Here is a 20,697-nt window from a genome sequence, read left to right on the forward strand (position 1 = left end):
GACACGGAGCCAAATCCCAGGAAACATCAAGAGATCCCAAAGTGCCTTGCCTTCTGTGTACGCGCAAGGTTTACGTCACGTTACAAAAAAGTGACCAAAACGCCACCTACTTAAAAAGAGGAAAAGTGTTTTCTCATTTACAAAGACAGAGGTTGAAACTGTAGCTGACCCACCCCTGATGGAGCCCAGTAAGTTTCGAAACGTCAGGACTTCGTTATACGGTATTGTGGTTGGAGAATTCTTTTAATTCAGTCATTTCACCCCACCAGGCAGGCCTCTGTCGAAAAATGTTTACCTTCAAGACTACATCTTACTTCACGATGGACTGCAGCAGACAGTCATCTCAGTCAATCAAACATTGTAAACCTATCACGAGACTACACACCTCACGTATCACACATTTACCGAAGGGTGTACCGGCACGCCTTGGTATTGGATTCTTCTAGACGGCTTGTCCATCATAAGGTGAAATACCAGCTCTTTCTTGGGTAGTTTATCTAGATACCAAACTGGGAGCATGCTTAGTCCTGGGTCAGAGATTGCCCCAAGGACCCAGTGACACCTAAAGTCCCTTGATAAAATTCACGCTTTCAAGTACCGCCAATCATTGTTGTCGGAACGCGCAAGACACGTGCCATGAGCGGGTGCTCCGCCGCCATTCGCTTCCAAGGGCCGGTTATTTCAGTGCTGCGCCTCCATTTGCTTCCAAGGGTTGCTCGAGACACGGGTTTCGTGCACTGGCACATTTGACGCTACTTGCAAGACAAACGCAAACACATCGAGGGGCTTTAGTGACACCCAGTTGAACACAACCACCAAATAAAGTAGTGTCCGTTCACACTCCAGGATTTTTTTTTTATTACATGTAGGGGATACCAGGGCAGCTTCACTTCTTGACGGCCGCAGCCTCTTCCTTCTGGAGGGTGAGCAGCATCTCGGCCTTCTTCTGCTGCTTCCTCTCCTCCCTCCGGTTGCGGGCCTCGCGCACCTTCAGCCTCCTCGCTTCGGCCTGGTCGCTGCACGGTGCAAGAAAAACAAACCACAACAGCAGATTAGCAATTCGTTCCGCTGCTAAACTGCAAAGGCCAGCACACACTAGACATAAATCAAGAATAGCAAGACAAGTTCCTCCCACAAAGCCCTCCATTCTTTCCACTTTAGCAGAGCAAATGCTGGAGAAGGAAAAGACACTCATGGCAAGTAGAGCTTTGTGGGAGGGGCGTACCCTGCTACACAACCTGCAACTGACTACTGGCAACGAGATCCAACCGTCACAATCCTAGCAGCTAAGATGTCAACTAAACCCACAGGGAGAACGACCTGAATTATTTGTTGGAATTTCTGAAGCAGCACTCTGCTGACATAGCAAAACGCTGCATCAGCGTTCCAATGGGGTTCGTGTCTGATCAGTGTAGTGCCACTTGAACACTAATCCCTGCCGAACACTGCCCCTATCGCAAAAGAGGAGAATGACATAAAGAATCCAGCTGCAGGCCTTGCATTGCACAAACACCAAGCTCTGTAAAAAAACAAGCTGAACAAAGTGCCCCCAACCGTTTAATCTCCTCGCCAATAGTTTTTATCATTGCAATGCACAAAAATTTATCTCGTGCAACAAGTTAATGAAACTCCATGTGCAACCACACATTTATTTGCTTCTGTGAATGCCTCTTGCAGAAGAGTGGAGGGAGACTTACTTGAGCTGCTTGTTCCTGGTCTTCTCGGCCTTCTTCTTGTGGATGTACTCCATGAGGACACGCTTGTTCTTGAACACATTGCCCTTGGCCTTCAAGTACAGGTCATGGTACCTACAGAAGCCGCAGGCAAGTGCCATGGTTCAAACACGGGGGAAAGTCATACCACACTTTCTGCCAGTGACAAAATACATGCACTGAAGAGCTTAGACGAATAGATGAACAAATAGCCTGTTAGGTCATCGGCTCTCAAACTGCACCTAAGTGTTTTCCCAGTTTAACCGCCACCCCTCAAAGCATAATGAGAAACAGTCTCTGGTATGTTTCTTATTGTTTACAAGCCCTGCAGACCCCCGAACTACTTCACTGCACCCGTATCAAAGCTGAGAACAGGAGGGGTTCCTTGAGACAGGAAAGCTAAAGAACATGTGCTTTACCTCGTTTCAGCTTCGCTCCAAAGCAGCCAAAGGCTGGGGATGGTTCACCACTTCGAAAAGAGTGTTCGTACACATTACAAAGTAATTCGCAAAAAAGTAAAATTCTTCAAATACTTTGTTCTTGTGCAAACATTGGACAATTTTCTAGTTGTGTCCTACAAAGAATTATAAAAAAAAATTAAATTACGTTCCACATTCGTCATAATATAGTAATGAAGATGCTTTGACGTAACACACTCGCTCATCTGCTGATAACACTGATGCAGCTACTACACGTTTTTTCCTATTTTCTTTTTCGTCTTCTCAATGGCCGAATCGTGGGCTTCAAGTTTTACGCTTTCCTCGCCAAGTTGCTGGACATCTTTCGGCTTTCCTAATGTCTACCGACAACGCAAGATAAGAAGAAAGGCATGTTTCAGTGTCAGTCACGAGATTGTGATGAATGTGCACTCTTCTTTGTCAAGAGTTCCAGACTGCCATAGTACTCAAAGTTGTTAAACGAACACCGGAGCTAACAGGTATTGGGAAATTAACGAAAACTATCTACCGACGGCAGCGCCGAGAAACGCTCTCCGATGAAAAACGGGTCAAAATCAGGTGTCGAGGCGGCGGTCAGAGGCAAAACCATGCAGTGTCGGTGGAGCGCCGAGAAACTGTGTGTTCCACTATGACTGGAGGAGCGTGGTAAGCTTTCGTTGCTGTTATACGTTTGCGGAGAGCGTGCTGCTTTGCTTGACATCAGAGACAGGGCGGTAGTCTACCTAGAGAGCTCACTCAACCTGCATTTTCCGTGGGCTCTGGACTGCACAGCGGCAGAGCTCATGGGCACCGAACGTTACCAACTCCTGTGTTCCAGCCACGGCCCTCCATGAAGCCCAGCAGCCACTGCACTGAACCGGAGTTTTATTCTAGGACGCGAAATGACATTTTAGTCATGTAGAAAACAAAATGTCTATCTTCGATGATTCCTCATCTCCGTGCAGATTCCGTGTGCAGTGATATACGAAGTTGCACCCTATTGCCGGCGTTAGATTGGCCCTGGCCACCCATAGATTTAGCCACGCTTGGAGCTAGGCTGAAACCGAGTATAGGTGTTTGGGAGGGCAGGATCTGATGTATGAGAAAACACAGGGTGCAGAATGCCTGGCAGCACGGTAAATTGTCTCACTTGCTATTTTGAGAGCTACTCACAGGTGCTTGTCGATCTTCTTGGCTTCCCTGTACTTTTTGAGGAGTCGCCGGAGCACTCGCATTCTCCGGATCCAGACAACCTTCTGGGGCATACGAGCGTTGGCGGTACCCTTCCTCTTGCCAGGACCGCAGTGACGTCCCTTGCGGCGGGCCTCGGCATTCTTGCGGACACGGGCGCGAGAGTGCACCGCCACGGGCTTACGGATGATCAGACCGTCCTTGATGAGCTTGCGAATGTTCTGACCTGCACACCATCCCAATTGAGCGTGTTTCAGCTGACAACGGTGTGCAGTTTTCGACGTTCTGCCAATGTCGCTATGCTGTTCTCTTCCTGATCTACAGTTGTGCATTCATTGACACGCTCCCTGTGTTATCATAAATACGGAACAAATTTCTGGTTTAATACCGCGCGAGTTGAGACTAATTCTTAAAACTCACATCATATGAAACAAGTCATTCACTGGCTTGATATTGAGACCCGTTATATTCAAACGTCAAGTCGCACGTGCTAAACAGCCGACCTTTTGCAGGTTACACCAAACCAATGTTATATTCTCGGCTTGTATTTGTGTGCTTAGCACTCCTCTTTATAATCGTTTAACGATAGAAACTTGGATAAATGCCTGCTTCAAAACAAAACCACGGCATACGTGCAACGAACTTTCACAAACCCAGTGATGAAGCAGACTGCTTTTAAACGAACACCGATGCAAGGCAAACCTCAAGATTAAGAGGACAAATCAATCTCAACTTACGGGAGTTGGAGTTGGCGATTTCGTTGGTCTCGTTAGGATCCAACCAAACCTTCTTGCGTCCGCACTTGAGAACGGCGGCGGCGAGCCGTTTCTGTAGACGTAGGGTACTAAGAAAAGACAAACGGAAAACAAAACGACGTAGCGATTAGCTTCATTGCGACAACTCGCAGTCATGTCACGGCATGCCCGGCGTAAGAAATGTGCGAGGGATGGCTAGGCCTAACTCCCAGCCACGTATCTTGATGGGCGACGAAGTTCGCTTAAACTGCCAATTTTGACCGAAGTCGCAACTGGTCAGATCATTATTAAACTTTGGGGAATGCATGCAACATGTTGTCGGATTGAAATCAAATTAATTTGACATTGCACGACGAAAAACGACGCACACAAGTTACCTCATGTTCACGGCTCCACCACGAGCTAGCCTGAAAGGAAGGGTAGTGATGCGGACAGGAGCGTCGTAGACCGCGCTAAAAATAGTGCGTTTCTACTACGCAAGTTATGCGTTCATTTAACATTATATTTTTTATATTACTTATTTAAATTAGTTTTATATGTTTATATTATTAAAATTTAATAAAAACATAAAATATCAACGCGTAATGCAGGAAAACAAATTTCTAATTTGTGTATCATTCCGCGTCTAGTTTAGGCTATTTCCCGCTAGGCCACCACTCATTTCCTCAAATATTTGTGTATAAAATAGTTTACAGTTCTTTTAATTTAGCATAAAATAGAAACCAATTTTTTATTATGTTTTTAATCTGCCAGTATTATAATAATCGATGCATGCTTTGCTCTAGCACCTGATAGTAAACATCTGTTGAGAGTCAAAACGCTTGACTTCATAAATGTAAGTTTTGCGAAACGAACACGCCATACCCATTCCGAAAGTACCGAACACAACAAAAAGATTCTTCATCTGAGAGCCGAGACTGGCCGAGAGGTGAAGGTCGCAAAGGACGGTAGCAGGGTCGCAAGGCTGTCCCTTAAAAAGAGGCACCGTTGCGATCCCTAAATACTCCGGGGTGTGTTTCCCCTCGTCGGCCCTTTCTCCGCACGTATTCTTCGATCTTGTCCGTAAGGGCCCGAGGTCCCGGTGTGCAAGCGAAGATGTCGGAAGCGATCCTCAGGGCGTCTTCAGGCCCGAGCGTCGAGCAAATTCAGGCCCAAGAGACTATCTCCAGAGTCACCCAGGGCATGCAGAAGGGAAAAGTGATCGCCGTGTTCACCAGCGGAGGTGATTCGCAAGGTGAGTGCTTAGTAAGAAAAAAAGAAAAAAGTCTTGCCGGTCGGTTTATGGCAGTCGCTGCGCATTGTCGGTTGACAGCTATAGTCAATGGTGTTCTACAAGATCGGGTGGTTTGTTTGATTTGTGAATCTGTTGGCGTGTATATTCGAATGCTCGCGCAAATTAGCGACTGCTGTATTTTCATTTTAAAGCGACCGCATTCCGAAATGTCGGTCGCACGACGTTGCGTGTTGGAAGAAAAGCAGCAGCTCCGTTTACTGTCAACGATTTTTTCCACTGGGCTTTCTCGCAGTTAACGCATGCAGTGTCCTAAGTTACGGTGTTTCCCAAATACACCATCTCACAGCGAATAATCTCAAGAAACACGGCGCTCTTTTATTATTTTACTCCAGAGGAATGCAAGTCGGCAAATTTCCGTGGTACTATACACACGTGTTTCGAGCTCTTTTGAACTTTAAAAACAACTTAAACATTCACAGAATGACACAATGACTCGTGGCCACGCTGCCATAAGCCAACGACTACGTTTTTTTTAATTTTTTTTTAAGTTACTACTTTAACCGCTTCGATAAAAGGAGCCGACGAAATCCTCTGTCTCTTGGCGTTCCTATCTCGGGTTATCCGTTGCTGCTTAATTATCGCGGAAGCGAACTGGACTCGCCGGTAAACCGTACCAGATAGGCAAAGTGAAGTATTGTCTGACTCTCTCTCTCTGTGTCCTTTAAAAAGATGGAGTATTTTTTGCGTTGCTTCCTTTTTGGCACTTGGCGTGACAGTTCACCTTGGGAAATGACCCCTGGCAGCACTCGAAGTGGGGTGCGCGCGTCCCAATGCAGTCCTTGTGATCGGTCTTTTCCGCCCTCAATTGGCTTAATCTTCACAATGTTTCTCCATTCATTGGTGTACGCACTTCGTACATTTGAGTCGCTCCGCTGAGTTTCTTGCATACTGGAGGGCCTCTCATAACAGATGAAAAAACTCAAATTTTTTCTTTATTCTATGGAAATAGAATACCAAAACTATTCTGACATACCCCGTCAGAATAGATGGATCTGATTTTTTTTTACATGCATAGGTAATGTCATTCTTTAAAAACTCCTTCAGTTTAATTTTTCAGAAGTCCCCCATCCAAATAATTTTCTTCTTTCGACTTCCCCCTTCACTACATGTATTGATAATCTTACGTGCTCCATCAAAATGGCACCGACATTGTGGCGCGTGCCCCGTCATAATACATGGTTTCATTATTCCCAACGTTCCCTGTCAAGTTAGTACAGATATTATTATACATTGGTTTATTAGATGGAATGCTTCTGCGTGGTATTTATAAAGATCTGCTCCAGACTTCTGTGACGTGTGCCTCCAACCTTGAGAGATGTCACAAACGGGACAGGACTGTCCAGTACCGCTGTAGTGAACTGCTACAGTGCACAAGTTACTTGCGAGGATCTCAAGGTATAGAAATATGAGACTTCCTGCAGACTCGCCGCTTTCTACATAGGGACAATCCAGATGCATTTCAGTGTTCCGGTTGCAGTGGTGTGGGAAGTGTCCGGGGAATGGTTCGGCGACAGGGGGGTAAATGGAGACGGAGTGAGACAGTTGCGGACAGTAGGCAGCAGTCAAAATCAAAGCGGTGAAATGTTTATTTCGAGCGAATGTGCAAGTGACCTTTCAATGAGTCAGTGAGCATTCTTCTGTATTTGGTGATCTTCCTTCCCTTTTGAAGCAGCGTTTACAAATGGCAGTAACATTGATGTAGTGAAGATGGATGGTTGTCCTCGAAATACAACATTTTTGTTTTCTTGTACCCAAAAATGAAATGGGAGAAAGGCCCCAAAAATGGCTCAAAGGTAAACAAGTTTTGCAATGTTGGAGTGATTTAGTGCAGAAGTTAGATCACAACATAATTTATTTTGGCCTCTTTCTTTCTCCACCCTTTGAAATCGTATCGGTGCAGACATCACGATAGGGAAGTGTCTTGTTAGTGTCGCCGAACGCGTTACGAGGTGTGAAACTAGTCATGAACTCCTGCGGTGCAATCCATGGCAAACACAAAGGATCAGTCTCGCCGTACACAGCAGCTATACGGTGCATTGACACCAACCCCCGCAGCAAAGCCTTTATGGAATGAGTTGAAGGAGTGTTGCAGGGGTGTGAGAAGAGGAGGAAAAAAAGGTGCGACGTTTGTACATCTCTTCTGACAAGGCTAATTTGGCGTACCTCATTGCGAGAGCAAACAAACAAACCTAGCGCACTGTGAAGCCCTGTCTCTGCACGCAGTGAGACGTTTGTGTAGACTTCAAGGGATCGGTGGCCGAGTGCATTGGTGCATCGGAACTTGGAGCACGTGGAGCCAGATCTTGTGCTGCAGAACCCAGTGACCCTGGGTTCAATCCCCACCCCTGCCTGTTCCGATCTGGATGAGCATCGTGCCAGCATGCGATCCTGTATTTCTCTACCGCGTGATGCACATTCGAAACCCCAGGCTAACAGTGGTACTGCTAGCCTGCGGCTTCGAATTAAAAAAATAATATAGTTTATGACAGGTATTTAGAATGGCATATTTATTATGGTTATGAATATTTGCTAGAAAAATATTCTCTTTTACTTTTGTCCAAGTTTTATATTCATTCACCATGCAACATTCTACCTTTTTCTCGGATCCAGTTGCTTTATAACAGTGTAGCCACTCAGGATTTCGACATCTGTGTATCCACCTCCGAGCTTTGTCACCTATTGAATAACTTGCTCTTTACTCCCTATTTTTAATTTTTGTGTTGTACTTTTTTATGTTAGCATGTTGAGTGTGATCATGCATATTTTTGGTTTCTTACTTATAGTGTTCACCTGTCAAATAATTCACTCTTTACTAATTTTCATTTTTCTGTTTTGTACTGTTTTTGTGATAGCATGTGTGAGTGTGATCATGTATATTGTTTTCTTTTGAGGGTGTTTTTGTGGAATTGTACCGTAATTTAAAAGCCCTTTTGATTATTTTTGGGCACTTAAATGAAAAATTATTATTATTATTAAACCAGCTTTCCCGCACCTCAAAGGCACACAGACCTTACACAGTATACAGTAGGCTCGCGATAATTCAAACTTGGATATTTCATACTTCTGCTTAACTCAAACAAATTTCAAAATTTTGGTTGTCCCGCTATGTTTTTAATGCAAAAGACCGAGGTTTTTTTGTCGGCCTTTAATTCATACTTTTTGTTCTCACGGCCCCATTGTATCCGCTTCTTTCCGAGCACCGGTGCACTGCAGAGAGGCAACACCCGCGGAGCTTGCTTCCGATAGTGTTGCTTCTCTGCAGTTCACCGGTGCTGGGGGGGAGAAGCGCACTCAACGGGGGCTCAAGCAGGGCACACAAGAGTTATCTATGTAAACGGGCACCACGCGGAAATTTCCATTGCAACTTCCGCGGATGCTGCAATGTGGCGGCAAGGCATAGGTCCACGTCACAGCGTCTGCACAAATTGCTATGAAAACTGCCGCGTGGTACCCGTTTTCATTGCTCGTGTCCCCTTCTTAATAGTTCACATTAGACAACTAATTGGCCGGATGAACAAACTTAGTTTTGTTTTGAGTTGTTGTGAGGTTTCTAAACAGTCCATGATAAACAACATTTTTGAGAGATGAATAAACTTATGTCATACATTTGAAAAATGTTTCATATGTGGCATACCCGCTTATGATTAGGAGGCCTATGTGGGGGAAATCCTCAAATACCTGTTTTGTATGCACCATATGGAAAATCATAATTTTATCTTGCATTATGTTTGCATCAATTTCTGATCATTCAAACATTTGATAATTGAAACAAAATGTGTGGCTTTCTGGAGTTTGATTTAAAAGAACACTGACACCCCCCAATTTTTTTTTAAATTTTTTGCTAGGCATTTTATTATGGTGTCAAAAGACTTCCCAATCAATATTTTGCTACAGTGTCACATATATTTTTAATAAAGTAAAAAAACGCAACTGCTCGAAACTGAAACTGGACTGGGGAGGAAGAAGAAATATAGAAGGGGTGAAAGATACCAGAAATCACGTGGCTGTGCCACTTTTTCTTTCATTTTTCAATTAACGTATTAGCAGCTTTTTAGAAGCCACAAAAAATGGGTATCATACTCCAAAAATAACTTTTTTTTGTTAAGCTCTTGAATTAGACACATTTGTCATAAAACTAACTTGCCAAAAAAAAAAAAAAAAAAGTTATTGGAGCAATATTTGTGTTGCGAGAAACATTTTTAGTTATGAGCAATTCTGGTATTTCGGCGCAATGACCCGAAATAGAAACATGTCACGTTACTTCAAAACAACTTGTGGAAGCAGAACACTGGGAAGTAATTCTTTGGTGGACTGTGTTTTTGTGATGTACCTATAGGCCCTTTCCGAAATTGTGAAATAACACATAGATTATGCGCAGTCATCATTAGTTGGTCTCATTGCTTCCTGCATGAAGCCCGTGATTAGTTCTGAGTTTGCGCCGAACACTGACGCAGCACTCGTGTGGGAATGCATTTCGATCCGGGTACACTCCGAATGCTGACGAAGCACTCATGTCCAATGCGAGCTCATAGTGTATGACCAACTAATGGTGGCTGCACATAATCTATGCATCATTTCGAAATTTCGAAAAGGAAAGAAAAAAATGTTGTGTTTTTAGTTGTCTTTGTGCCATTCTTCCCGGTGCAGGCATGAATGCAGCAGTGCGTGCCGTGGTCCGCATGGGCCTGTACACGGGTGCCCGAGTGTTCTTCATCAAGGAGGGCTACCAGGGCATGGTGGACGGCGGGGACTACATCGTCGAGGCCACCTGGGTCAGCGTGTCGGGCATCATACACAAGGTGACCTCTCACCGCGTTCGGGGGGAGGGGACGTCAAATGTGTGGCAGAGGTGTCTATGGGGACCTTAAGGTTTTCCCCAGATATTTTTGAGATGTAGACATCTGACAATTTCCAACTTCCTTGGAATAATACGCTCGAGGCCTTCATTGCTGGATCTCGGCTTGCTGAACTTGTTGGTGACGCTTTAATAAGCACGAAGAACTGTTAAAATATCACTTGCAAGGCAAGGTCATAACTGGATCTCTTTTTAACCTAATTAAAAAAAAAAAAGATACATGGTAGTTTGTTTTGTAAAAAGACTGGTCTCAGTTTGCTGAGCAGCAGGGGGCGATTGCCACAACTTTGGTCTTTTTTGCACTTTCTTTGCTGCGTTGCGCAACAGTGACTTTTGTTCATGGCAATTATGCAGTTTTATTGCATTGTGCCATGCAAGTTTGCCAAACACAGAAATCTGGGGCATTGTGCATTTTCAAATTTGGCATTGTCTTGTCTGGCGGAGGCAAAATATAAAGGCAGGCTGGACGTTGAAGAGTTGGGCAGTCGGCCCGTCTGGTGGGTGGCAAAACCGCTGCCACCCATTGTGGGCAGAATCATGGGGGAACATGAAGTTCCCGTAACAAAAGCGGTGGCAAAGGTCCGCACGTTCCGATGCACCTCAACTTCCTTGTAACAGTGCGCTCGAGGCCTTCACTGCCGGTCTTGGTTTGCCGAGCTTGCTGGTGACGCTTTAATAAGTGCGAAGAACTGGTAAGAAATCACTTGCAACGTCGTAACCGAATCTTTTTTTAGCTTTATTTTTGACAAAAAAAAGAAATGCATGGTGATTTGCATTGCATGAAGACTGACTAAAACTGTCAAGCAATTGGATACCTTCAAAACAACCTTTCATCTGTTTATTTATTTTTCAAATTTTTTAGACCACCGATGTCAGCGCTTACGATTTGCCATGCTTCATCCACCTTTGCACTTTCCTGATGGTTGATACCACTATCTTGTAAACTGGCACCAGTACTAAACCGTGGCATTACATATCTACCCCTTGTTTAAAAGGCAATTCTGAAGAAAATAGAAATGAACTTTTTTTTAATTTTATGACATCATTGGGTCTCTGAACACAGCATTCCATTCTGTTCTTACTCTTCTTTGCTTCCCAGAAATTTCTTCTTTGGTAAAGAGGTAGTCACAGCAGTGAGGGATGTCCTGGGGATTTCTCCCTCGTGTGAATACCTTTTATGATTAAGAATGCTAGCTAAATGCAAAATTTAGGCCTGAATCTGGTTAAATTTTACTTTTGTTGACCTACTTCACCGAAGAAATCTTGGAAAGAAGAGTGCTTCCAGCTGATAAGGTGTTAAAAGTTGGTGGTTTTCGTCTACCTCAAGGTCAAGAAGTTTATCAAAGGTATAAACAAACCCCTCTGAGATGCGTGGATTGGACGTGTGGAAAATAAAAATGTTTGCATTGAAAGTCACAGTTTCCTTTTTCTTAGAGCGGCATTTGGCATACTCAGGTACATGTGTTTGTATGTTTGCCTTTGTCTGCAATAACCCTGTATTTCTTCTGTCAGACGTGATTACATACATCATAAACGAAAAGGTCATATCGTTCCGTTACTTTTTAGGAGTGCCGTGTTCGTGGTATGCCTAACGAGAAAGAAGAAATTTCGTTATAGGTAGTAACTAAGTCATCAATTTTATGTGTTATTAGAGTAAGTAATTTGTTTTGTTTTTAATTTTTATAATGTTTGTGATTTGAATAAAGTGTCAAGAAATAAATGCAGGTTGTTCACAACAGTGCTTTCACTCTGATGTCAGCTGGGCTGTTGTCCACACTCTTCTCAGGGTGGTACGGTGATTGGAAGCGCCCGGTGCTCGGCTTTCCGAAAGCGTGAGGGCCGCCTGAAGGCGGCTGCCAACCTGGTGAATCACGGCATCACCAACTTGGTGGTGATTGGTGGTGATGGCTCGCTCACTGGTGCCAACCTCTTCCGCCAGGAGTGGAGCTCGCTGCTTGACGAATTGGTCGACAAAGGTTGGCTAGGCACTTTCAATCTCTGGCGTGGTGCTTTAGGTTGTCTGGATGCACAGTGGTCCTTTTGAGGGGTTTGATGGCAATGGGGCTTTAATGAATGAACAGCAAACACACTACAAACAGGCACAAAATGCTGTCTTTGTCTGTTGTGTTTTTTTTTTCCTTTTTTTTTTTACGTTAATCGGCCTTGAGCTTAAAGTGGAGTTGAGGAATTGTTTATTCAATTCCTGTGTTTGAGTAGTGAAGAGTGGTAGAAATGTTTTGCTGACACACTGGTCTCCTCTTTTTGTGTGTGGTTATATTATGAGTAGCAATATTAGTGGAAACTAATAAAAAGTGGTGCCATGAATGTGCACCCTTTTTTTGTGGGTATTTAAGCTGGGTTTATCTTAAAGCCAATCTTTAAATTTCTATGCATAAATATTTGAAAATTGGATCTTCTTCTTCCATTGAAAGGCTTAAATTTTACAGATTACAGTGTAGACCGCATATAACGTATGTCGCGGCAGTCGCGAAAATCCGCACTATAAGCGGTACCGCGCTATAACCAAAACATAAATTTTTCAGGCCAAAATACATGCCGTGAGACAACTTACCTTTGTAAAAGAATTTATTTTATGTTAGGTGAAAAATAAAGCTTAGTTTGAGGAAAGTCTTTATTTCACCAGACTAGTACAGTTCTGTCTCAAGTGTGTCACACATTTTGAAAGAAATGAGCGGCTTTTGTCTGGCGCAGCCTTTTAACGGCATCACGGGTTGCGGACGGATGTTGCGAGCGTTCAGGATTGCTAACCCTAATCACTTTTCTCGTGAAAATTCGCATCCTTCATACGGTACGCGCCAGTAATACTTTGAACTTGAGTACACGGATGAAATGCGCCAAATAAGAAATCCGGGCGATGTTCGAGGACACAAATGCTTAGAAATCACCACTGTAGTCGAAGTAAACAAATACGACGACACGGGCGTTTCTGCTGTCTTGAGAGCGCCGCCACGACATCGCCGCACGAGTAGGTGGATCTTCCCTTCTAGTACGTGCTGGGTTATCATAGCGACACACAACGAAAATTCACAGTCAAGGATAGCGCTTTTACGCGGACTGATGAGATGAACGCCGTCTACGACGACGATCACAACCGACGCCATGTTTGCGGATAGAAGCAGCCGGCCCGCGACCGGCATGCAACGCGCGCGAACACTTCTCCTCGACCTGCGATTGGTCTGTCGTTGCGGTTGTTTGTTTCCAACGCAGCGGAGGGATGCACGCACGTGTCGTTCACGTGCATGCGTCCCTCCGTCGCTATGGCAACTGAAGCCTCTCTCTTCGCTTCTGCCCGCTTCTTCGAGCAACCTCCTTGCCCCGCAAGTGCCGCTTGCGGCTCGCGCCGTCAGCGCTGTTATCTAGTGTCGCACAGTGAAGCGTGCTCGCTGCTCCAGTCGGCGGCGCGGTCGGCGGGCTGTGCCAGAAACCGCACTATAACCGGTATTTCCCTTCGCGCGCCTGCATTTTAAGTGGTATGTAATTACATGGAGTTCTATGGGAGGCAAACCGGTGGTTTAAAAAAACTGCGTTATACCCGGTCCTGCACTATAAGCGGTTACGTTGTAAGTGGTCTATACTGTATTACATAATAACATTTCCTTGCCACCATTGGTATAAAATTTTTGTTGAGGGCAACAGTTGATTTTATTTTATGTTTATTGGCATGAAACAAAACTTTGTCGTCAACTCAATACGAAGGTGTAGATGAGTTCCCCTTAACAGATGAGCATCCTAGTCATTGTTCTTGAGCAAAAGACTAAAGGTCTATTTTATTCTCTCATGTTCCAGTCTTGTTCGTGCATAACTGCTTCCCAAAACGCTAAAGTTTCCCAACAACATCTGAATTAAGTTTTTGCCTTTGTTGCCCTTCCAGCTGTAAGAGAATCCTGATTCGTGTTGCGTTTTTATCTGCAACCAGGCACCATCTCCCCCGAGCTGAGGAGCCAGTGCGCCCACCTGAACATTGTGGGCATGGTGGGGTCGATCGACAACGACTTCTGCGGCACCGATATGACCATCGGCACTGACTCAGCGTTGCACCGCATCATTGAGGCCATCGATGCCATCGTGACGACTGCCTCAAGGTTTGTGTGCCAATGTGTCGCACAGGACATGGCACGGTTATTGGCTCGAACAAGCTGGCCATTTCTCGTTTTTGTTTTTACGTCCGAGACTATTTCATTGAAACTTCCCGTACGTGCAAATCTGCCCATCTGTGGCACTGACTTAGCTTGTAAAAGTTGGGGTTTCTCAGGGGTTTGTCCGAGTTACCTAAATACAAATAAAGTCCAGTGTTGTGTTTGTGCCAGTTGTATTGTTCAGTGTAACTTTATTGCATGTGTGTAGGGTTTTTATTATGTGCCGATGAACGGTAATAAGCTTGCACCCTGTACCATCTTGATTGGTGAGGAGGTGGGGGAGGGGGAAATGGGCACCAAAGGTTTTGGTGGGTTGTTCCGTGCTTGTTTCCATCAGATTTGTTCTTGGTGCCGAGCACAGTGTTGATTTACGTATTATGGAGTCAGTATTAGTATGTAAATGCCGTTCACGATAATGCTGCCATTGTTTAGATTATGCATTCAGAAGTGCTCGAGTCGCCAAACGAATTGGAATGTGTAGCTTATTTTACGCCACTGCAATATCACTTGCTTTTTTCGCGTTGCTGTTAGTGTGTGGTAGCGGACTGACTGTCCGTTACCACACACTATTCGTTCATGTAGTATAGTTAGGAGTCACAGATGTCGGCAGGCTAGAGGGGAGACAGTGTGCGTTTGTATTGCCTCGACTTGAGCTTCACTAAACTGTATTTGTCGATGCGTTTTTTCTGTATCTGAGTCACAAGTTTCGTTTAATACTAATTTTCTGCCCTTTTTGCATATTTGCTACTGCCACAAATGATTAATTTGTTTTTTTACTTTTGTTTCTAGCCACCAAAGGACCTTCATTCTGGAGGTGATGGGCAGGCACTGTGGGTACGAAGATTTTTGTATTTCTATACTTTTCGGAAGTCCCCTCTATTGACAAGCTGCAGGCCCTACATAGGCTACTATCCACTTCTACCCTATTGGACATCTCTCTGCTGTTCACGAATAACACCTTGCACTTTATTGTGCGCATAAAATATCTTCAAACTTTCTTTTAAGTATACAATTTGGAAAAGGTGCAACTTTAATGTGCCGCCAAAAATTTAGAACCTCGGGTTGGATTTTGATTTTGATGCTGAGGTATTTCTTGACCATCGATTGAGAGAGGTAGGCATTCCTTGAGGTCAATAGATTTGAGAACCCTTGGTGGAGTTGACCAAAGTGGTGCCGCCCAAAGAGCCTAAAGTGGAATGGTTTGTGCGGGACACTAGAAACTGCGCTGACGCTGCGTGGTTAGAGGGAAACTGGATCTTGTTTGCCCAGATACCTGGCCATTGTGGCTGCCCTGGCCAGCGAGGCTGACTTTGTCTTCATCCCCGAGTGGCCCCCAGAGGGCGACTGGCCGACCGTGCTCTGCAAGAAGCTGCAGCAGGTGGGCTCTCGTTTGTCCCTAATTTGTCCCTAAAGGGATGCTGGAGGGAATTTAGAGAAGTTAATACTATTAGCGATATAACAGATAGAGTACTGATATAAGCACTACTGTCCCAAGTTCTAATATGAAGTGCTGATTTGTTGTCTCCTCATATATCAGTTGAGTGAAGGAATGAACCGACCGCTAATGTGGCATATTTAGTGGGGTACAGCAGTAATGCGTGCATGACGTTTCGTGGTCTCGCATATGCCGGGTGTGTCACATTGCTTATATTCTTTCCTAAATTCTCAAAATTCTTGTTTCTTTTTTTTTTTTCCTGTTAGTTTTAACTTGCTATATCTTTGCAAAAAGCATTGTCGAAAAAAATTATGGAAAACAAAAATGTGCAGTACGTACATTGCATCTTCTAAGAGGCAAACAAACAAATGTTTAGAAAATAGAAAAAAAAAAGTCCTGGAATCGTTTTCAGTTTTCCTTTGACTTGCTTGGGGTGCTTTCGCATGTTTGCTTACCTGAAAGACCGGCTTCAGTTTTGTGCTGCTGCTATTGTTGGGATCCGAGCCGGCGAAAATGTTGCCCGTTACTTGAGAATGCAAATCTGCACTTGTGAAGTATATCTCGAATGTTACTATCAGATGGCAACCAAGATGCTCTCATGACAAAACATTGACACCAACAAAGCACATAATTGTTTTCCTCTCTCCGCTCTGCATACCGTTGCATCTGAAATGCGTTGATTTCACCGGCCGGGCACAACTGACCGAGGTGCATTTTTAAGTACTCCAGCCATACCAGTCCTCGGCTTTTTCTCTTGTTCGTGACATTCCCACTTTTTGGGAGAGCCCTTGCCATTGTCATGTGAATTGACTGAATTACGATTGTCTAAACTGTTAGCCTTTTGCCTCTGATTCTCTTTGAAAAGCTCTTACTCTTAAAATGCAACAGAATGTGGATGTTTTTACTTTCTTTTTCTGATGGTATATGTAAAACAAAATTAGTAACAACTTCTCTTTGCCCCTGTATCACTCAACACCTGCTGCCCTCTTAGAGGTAACTCAACATTTTGAGTATTTTGATGGGAATGTGTGCTATTGTATCGGCATATCTATTATCTGCAAAATGCATTTGCGTATTGGTATTTCAATATACTTGTTCAGGTATATTTCTCAAATAAATTACCGAGATGCATATTGCATCTCAATCATTTATTCTCAATGCTAAAAAAAAAAAAAAAAGTTTTCATGTTTATTGTTTTTATATATTCTTTGTATATTACAATATCTGTAATTGTATGCCTTTTGCAGTATTTCTGCTTGTTGCCATTTGTGAAGGTCTTCTAAAGTGTGCCTGTTGGCTAAAAAATCACAGAAATTTTTCTTTGTTTTGTGCCAGGAAAGAGATGCTGGCCAGCGGCTGAATATCATCATCGTTGCTGAAGGAGCTCAAGACAGGGCAGGACAACCCATTACTGCTGACGATGTCAAGAAGGTGGTGCATTTTTAGTGTAGCATTAAAAATTTACAAAATTGTCGATTTCAACTTCCTGCATGGAGGCCCTTCAATTCTTTCAAGATGGTTCCTGAATTTTATGATGCTAGTGGAGTATGATGGCTCAAGACCTCTCAGCTTTGTTGGGCATGTTGGCACACTATCGTTAAGTTGGTAAGGGAAAGAAAAGAAACAGACTATGCACCAGCTGTTTTCGTTCCATGTGTGTTCTGTTTTTCTCATTTGCATCCAAGGCCATTCTTATTATGTACCTGGTTTGTTTGTGTCTGACTAAATAATTTTGAACTTTTCACCTAATGTTAAGATTATTTCCAAATTATCTTCAAAACACCACCCCCAAAGAATACTCATTGTTAGTGCATGCAATGAAATCTCCTCGAAAGCAATTCTGTCCTTAAAACGCCAGATTCTAGGATTTTTACGTCTCGAGTAAAGGTTGCATCAGATCGTTACAAGACCCTCAGAAACCTTTGAATTTGCAACATCTGACTCAACTATCCATTTTGTGAGACTTGAGGCCCGTTCACAGGTACACCACTGTGATATCTCAGTGCTGTTAGTCAGCATTACGAGCAGGGCTGGCCTTGCTGATGCTGCGCCGACTTCACGCTATATTAGTGACACAGCGCCGATAATGCCCCACGTCGGTGCCAAGTTTCGTGCAATTCAGAGCTGCAGCAGTGCTGTTCCTAGTGTCGACCGAGTGCTGCACGTATCTGTGAAGCGGCCTTTACTTGGCAAAAGTTTCTCACGTGAACTACTCCATCCCCCGCAGGTTGTGGTGGACAACCTGAAACAGGACACCAGGGTGACAGTCCTTGGGCACGTACAGAGAGGAGGAAGCCCCTCTGCTTTTGACAGGATCCTGGTGAGTCTTCCTTGGAAATCTCTTAGTGTCTGCGCTTGAGGCTTGAGCAGCGCAGTCTGTCATTAAAAGTGTGCCTTCGACATTCATCGACGGCTCCCATGCTCCAATCGCCCTTTAAGCCGAGACAGCAGTCAAAGATACCAGCACGAGGTCGGGACTTTGAAGCTATCTTCCACAGAAAGGCGCGTCTCAAAGCCAAGAGTGTGGACTAGCTTGTCCCCGTAGCCTCGGTTGCAGTCTCGGCTTATAGGTGAACGAAGTACAGGAAACAAGGCTGCAGTAGCGTTGGAGTTTCTACGTCACCTGCTGGAAGCCAGTGCAAGCCACAGGTGTGACGCAAGTGCCATGTCGGCGTTCGGCTAGGACTTTTGTTGAGTCGGCGACAACACGACTTCCAGTTAAACGCCGACGCCAGGACTCGTCTCCAACCTGTGGCCCTCACGTGCCTGCAGCGGGCGCCATGGCCTCATTATTTAAGGGTTATCGCAGCAATTAAGGGTGAGCTGAGATGGGATTGGGAGAGGAGAAAGTGAGTACAAGGAGAGAGGAAGTTGGGTATGTCATCCTCTCCCGAGAGACTGGGGGGCTTGTTCTTTGCACCCTCGTCGCCACCAGTGCTCGTGACGCGTCATGGCGGCGATTGGCTCCTCCCTTAGCCCACCATATCGTTTAAACAGGGTTGCAGGATGGGAGCGGAGGCTGTGCTGGCCCTGTTTGAGGCCACTCCCGACTCAGAGGCTTGCGTGGTCTCCCTCGACGGGAACCAGGCCGTCCGGGTGCCCCTGATGCAGTGCGTCGCAAAGGTAGGCTTTGCTGCATAGACGGAGCTTTGAGATTGCATCGTCATTCGACGAGAAAGAATCACGAGGCGAGAAGCGTTAACGTTATAAGCCACGCCCTGCGCTTTCAAGCTCTCGGCGACTCAAGAATGCGAAAAAGAGCTCTGCCTTTTCTGGCTTTAGTCGGAAACAAAAGTGATTTTGGTGCTTTAGAAAGGATAAGCTAAGTGATGGACGTGTTACTAATGTGGCAATATCCGTGAAAATATAAGCCTACTAATGTAAAAAAATATCTAATGCGGAAGTAAGGTAGAACTTCTGCAGTGTGCGTGAGAACTTCTACGATCAGAATGCATTGATTTGTCTCCTTTATTAGCACAAAGAGAAATGACACATCTTCTGCTAATGGTGATTTTTTGTCCGTTGCACATCAATGAATTTATTAGCTTAGCTGTGGGGATCAATAAAATGAAGGAACGAAATTCCGTGGGATACACAATGGTTGCCTTCTAGCGTAAGTGTTGCAGTGGCATTTTAAGACTTTTATAGCTTGTTTGCCTCCTCTCTCTTCTTCTATTTTGGATGTCCTTCGCAAAGTCTGTAAAGCCTGATTGCGTCTTGTCGTGACGCTGAAGGTTTTTCCCTGCAGACGCAAGCTGTGGCCAAATGCATGGCAGACAAGGAGTGGCAGAAGGCGGTGCAACTCAGGGGCAGGTCAGGACCCTCACATCTTTTGCAGGAGATTTCTTGGCACAGTGGTTTTAGATGTCGTGTTTCGCGTAGTTTGATATGTTCAATATTTCACAAATTTTGCCAAGTGTGGGTCGTGGGTACGTTCTGTGGAGAGAAAATGTAATGATTTGTTGTATAATATGTTATGCATTTGTGACTGGTGTGATATATTTGCACATTAAATTTTTCACAATATTCAGCAAAGTCACAAAATTCAAGAAAATTAGCTCTTAGTGAAAATTATGTAATTTGCACTGTATATATTTGATTAATAAGTTTTTACTCTATAAGTACTTTGACTATACGAAGTAATTTAAATGCCTTATTAGCATTACAATCTTGGCACTTTTCATTTGCTTTATTCATGATTTTATTCCCTGCTGCATTATTTTTCCTAATCTTCATTTTAGTATTTCAAGTACTGTCCTTTCCAGCCTATAAGTCACAGTCCCCTATAAACGGCTATTTGTAGCAAAAAGATTGTACATACCGTAAAGTCCTGTATGAACGCCCGCCCCCGAAAGATTGCCCATCCCGTTTTTTGGGCTAAATTGTCCTTGACGAAAATATTCTGAAACATCGGCCGGCCACCCCTCGATTCCCGCCTGATATTGATCATGCTGTATCCGACTAGAATCACATCAACCGCGCAATCTGTGGTACCAGTTCATGTGACAAGCCTGTTGGCCCAGGTTTCCTCATGTTTATTGCACCATGACACATGAATCTGCGGTACCCGTTCCCGTGACATGCATATTCGTAGCACGTTCCCCCATCTTTTTTTTTCTGTCTGCGATTTGTGTGTGCGACGTTGGTCCCCGTGATAAGCAAATTTGTAGCAGTTTCCTGTGTTAATCGCACCGTGAAACGCGAATCTGCTGCGTCTGCAATCTGCAGTATCTGTTCCCATGACATGCGAGTTCATAGCGGGTTCTCGCGTGTTTATTGCACTGTGAAGCGCAAATGTTCTGCGGTATCCATTCCCGTGGCAGGGTAGTTTGTTGTGAATTACCGTGTACTTATTGTTTAT

General features: G+C 44.4%; 2 protein-coding genes across 3 annotated transcripts in view; one reads left to right on the plus strand and one right to left on the minus strand.

Moving 5' to 3' along the window:
* Positions 1-834: 834 nt before the first annotated feature.
* LOC8042736 (60S ribosomal protein L19) lies at positions 835-4,578 on the minus strand. Its single transcript, XM_029981143.3, has 5 exons — positions 4,473-4,578; positions 4,078-4,184; positions 3,323-3,566; positions 1,698-1,808; positions 835-1,016 (listed from the first exon to the last, which is right to left on the minus strand). Exons 1-5 carry the CDS (start codon positions 4,475-4,477, stop codon positions 887-889), a joined length of 597 nt encoding a protein of 198 aa, XP_029837003.1. The 5' UTR covers positions 4,478-4,578; the 3' UTR covers positions 835-886.
* A 164-nt stretch (positions 4,579-4,742) lies between these two features.
* The window catches only part of LOC8041825 (ATP-dependent 6-phosphofructokinase), a 48,640-nt gene continuing 32,685 nt past the window's right edge, over positions 4,743-20,697 (plus strand). For both annotated transcript variants that reach the window (XM_029981145.3, XM_029981144.4), the window contains exons 1-10: positions 4,743-5,329; positions 10,037-10,188; positions 12,031-12,220; positions 14,182-14,347; positions 15,191-15,235; positions 15,671-15,779; positions 17,172-17,267; positions 18,064-18,156; positions 18,834-18,959; positions 19,585-19,649. In XM_029981145.3, the coding sequence (XP_029837005.2) occupies positions 5,191-5,329; positions 10,037-10,188; positions 12,031-12,220; positions 14,182-14,347; positions 15,191-15,235; positions 15,671-15,779; positions 17,172-17,267; positions 18,064-18,156; positions 18,834-18,959; positions 19,585-19,649 (1,181 nt within the window). In that variant the 5' untranslated portion in view covers positions 4,743-5,190. The remainder of the gene's footprint in view (positions 5,330-10,036; positions 10,189-12,030; positions 12,221-14,181; positions 14,348-15,190; positions 15,236-15,670; positions 15,780-17,171; positions 17,268-18,063; positions 18,157-18,833; positions 18,960-19,584; positions 19,650-20,697) is intronic.

The sequence above is a fragment of the Ixodes scapularis genome, unplaced genomic scaffold (genome assembly GCF_016920785.2).
Source record: "Ixodes scapularis isolate PalLabHiFi unplaced genomic scaffold, ASM1692078v2 PGA_scaffold7__128_contigs__length_106722199, whole genome shotgun sequence".
Classification (NCBI taxonomy): domain Eukaryota; kingdom Metazoa; phylum Arthropoda; class Arachnida; order Ixodida; family Ixodidae; genus Ixodes; species Ixodes scapularis.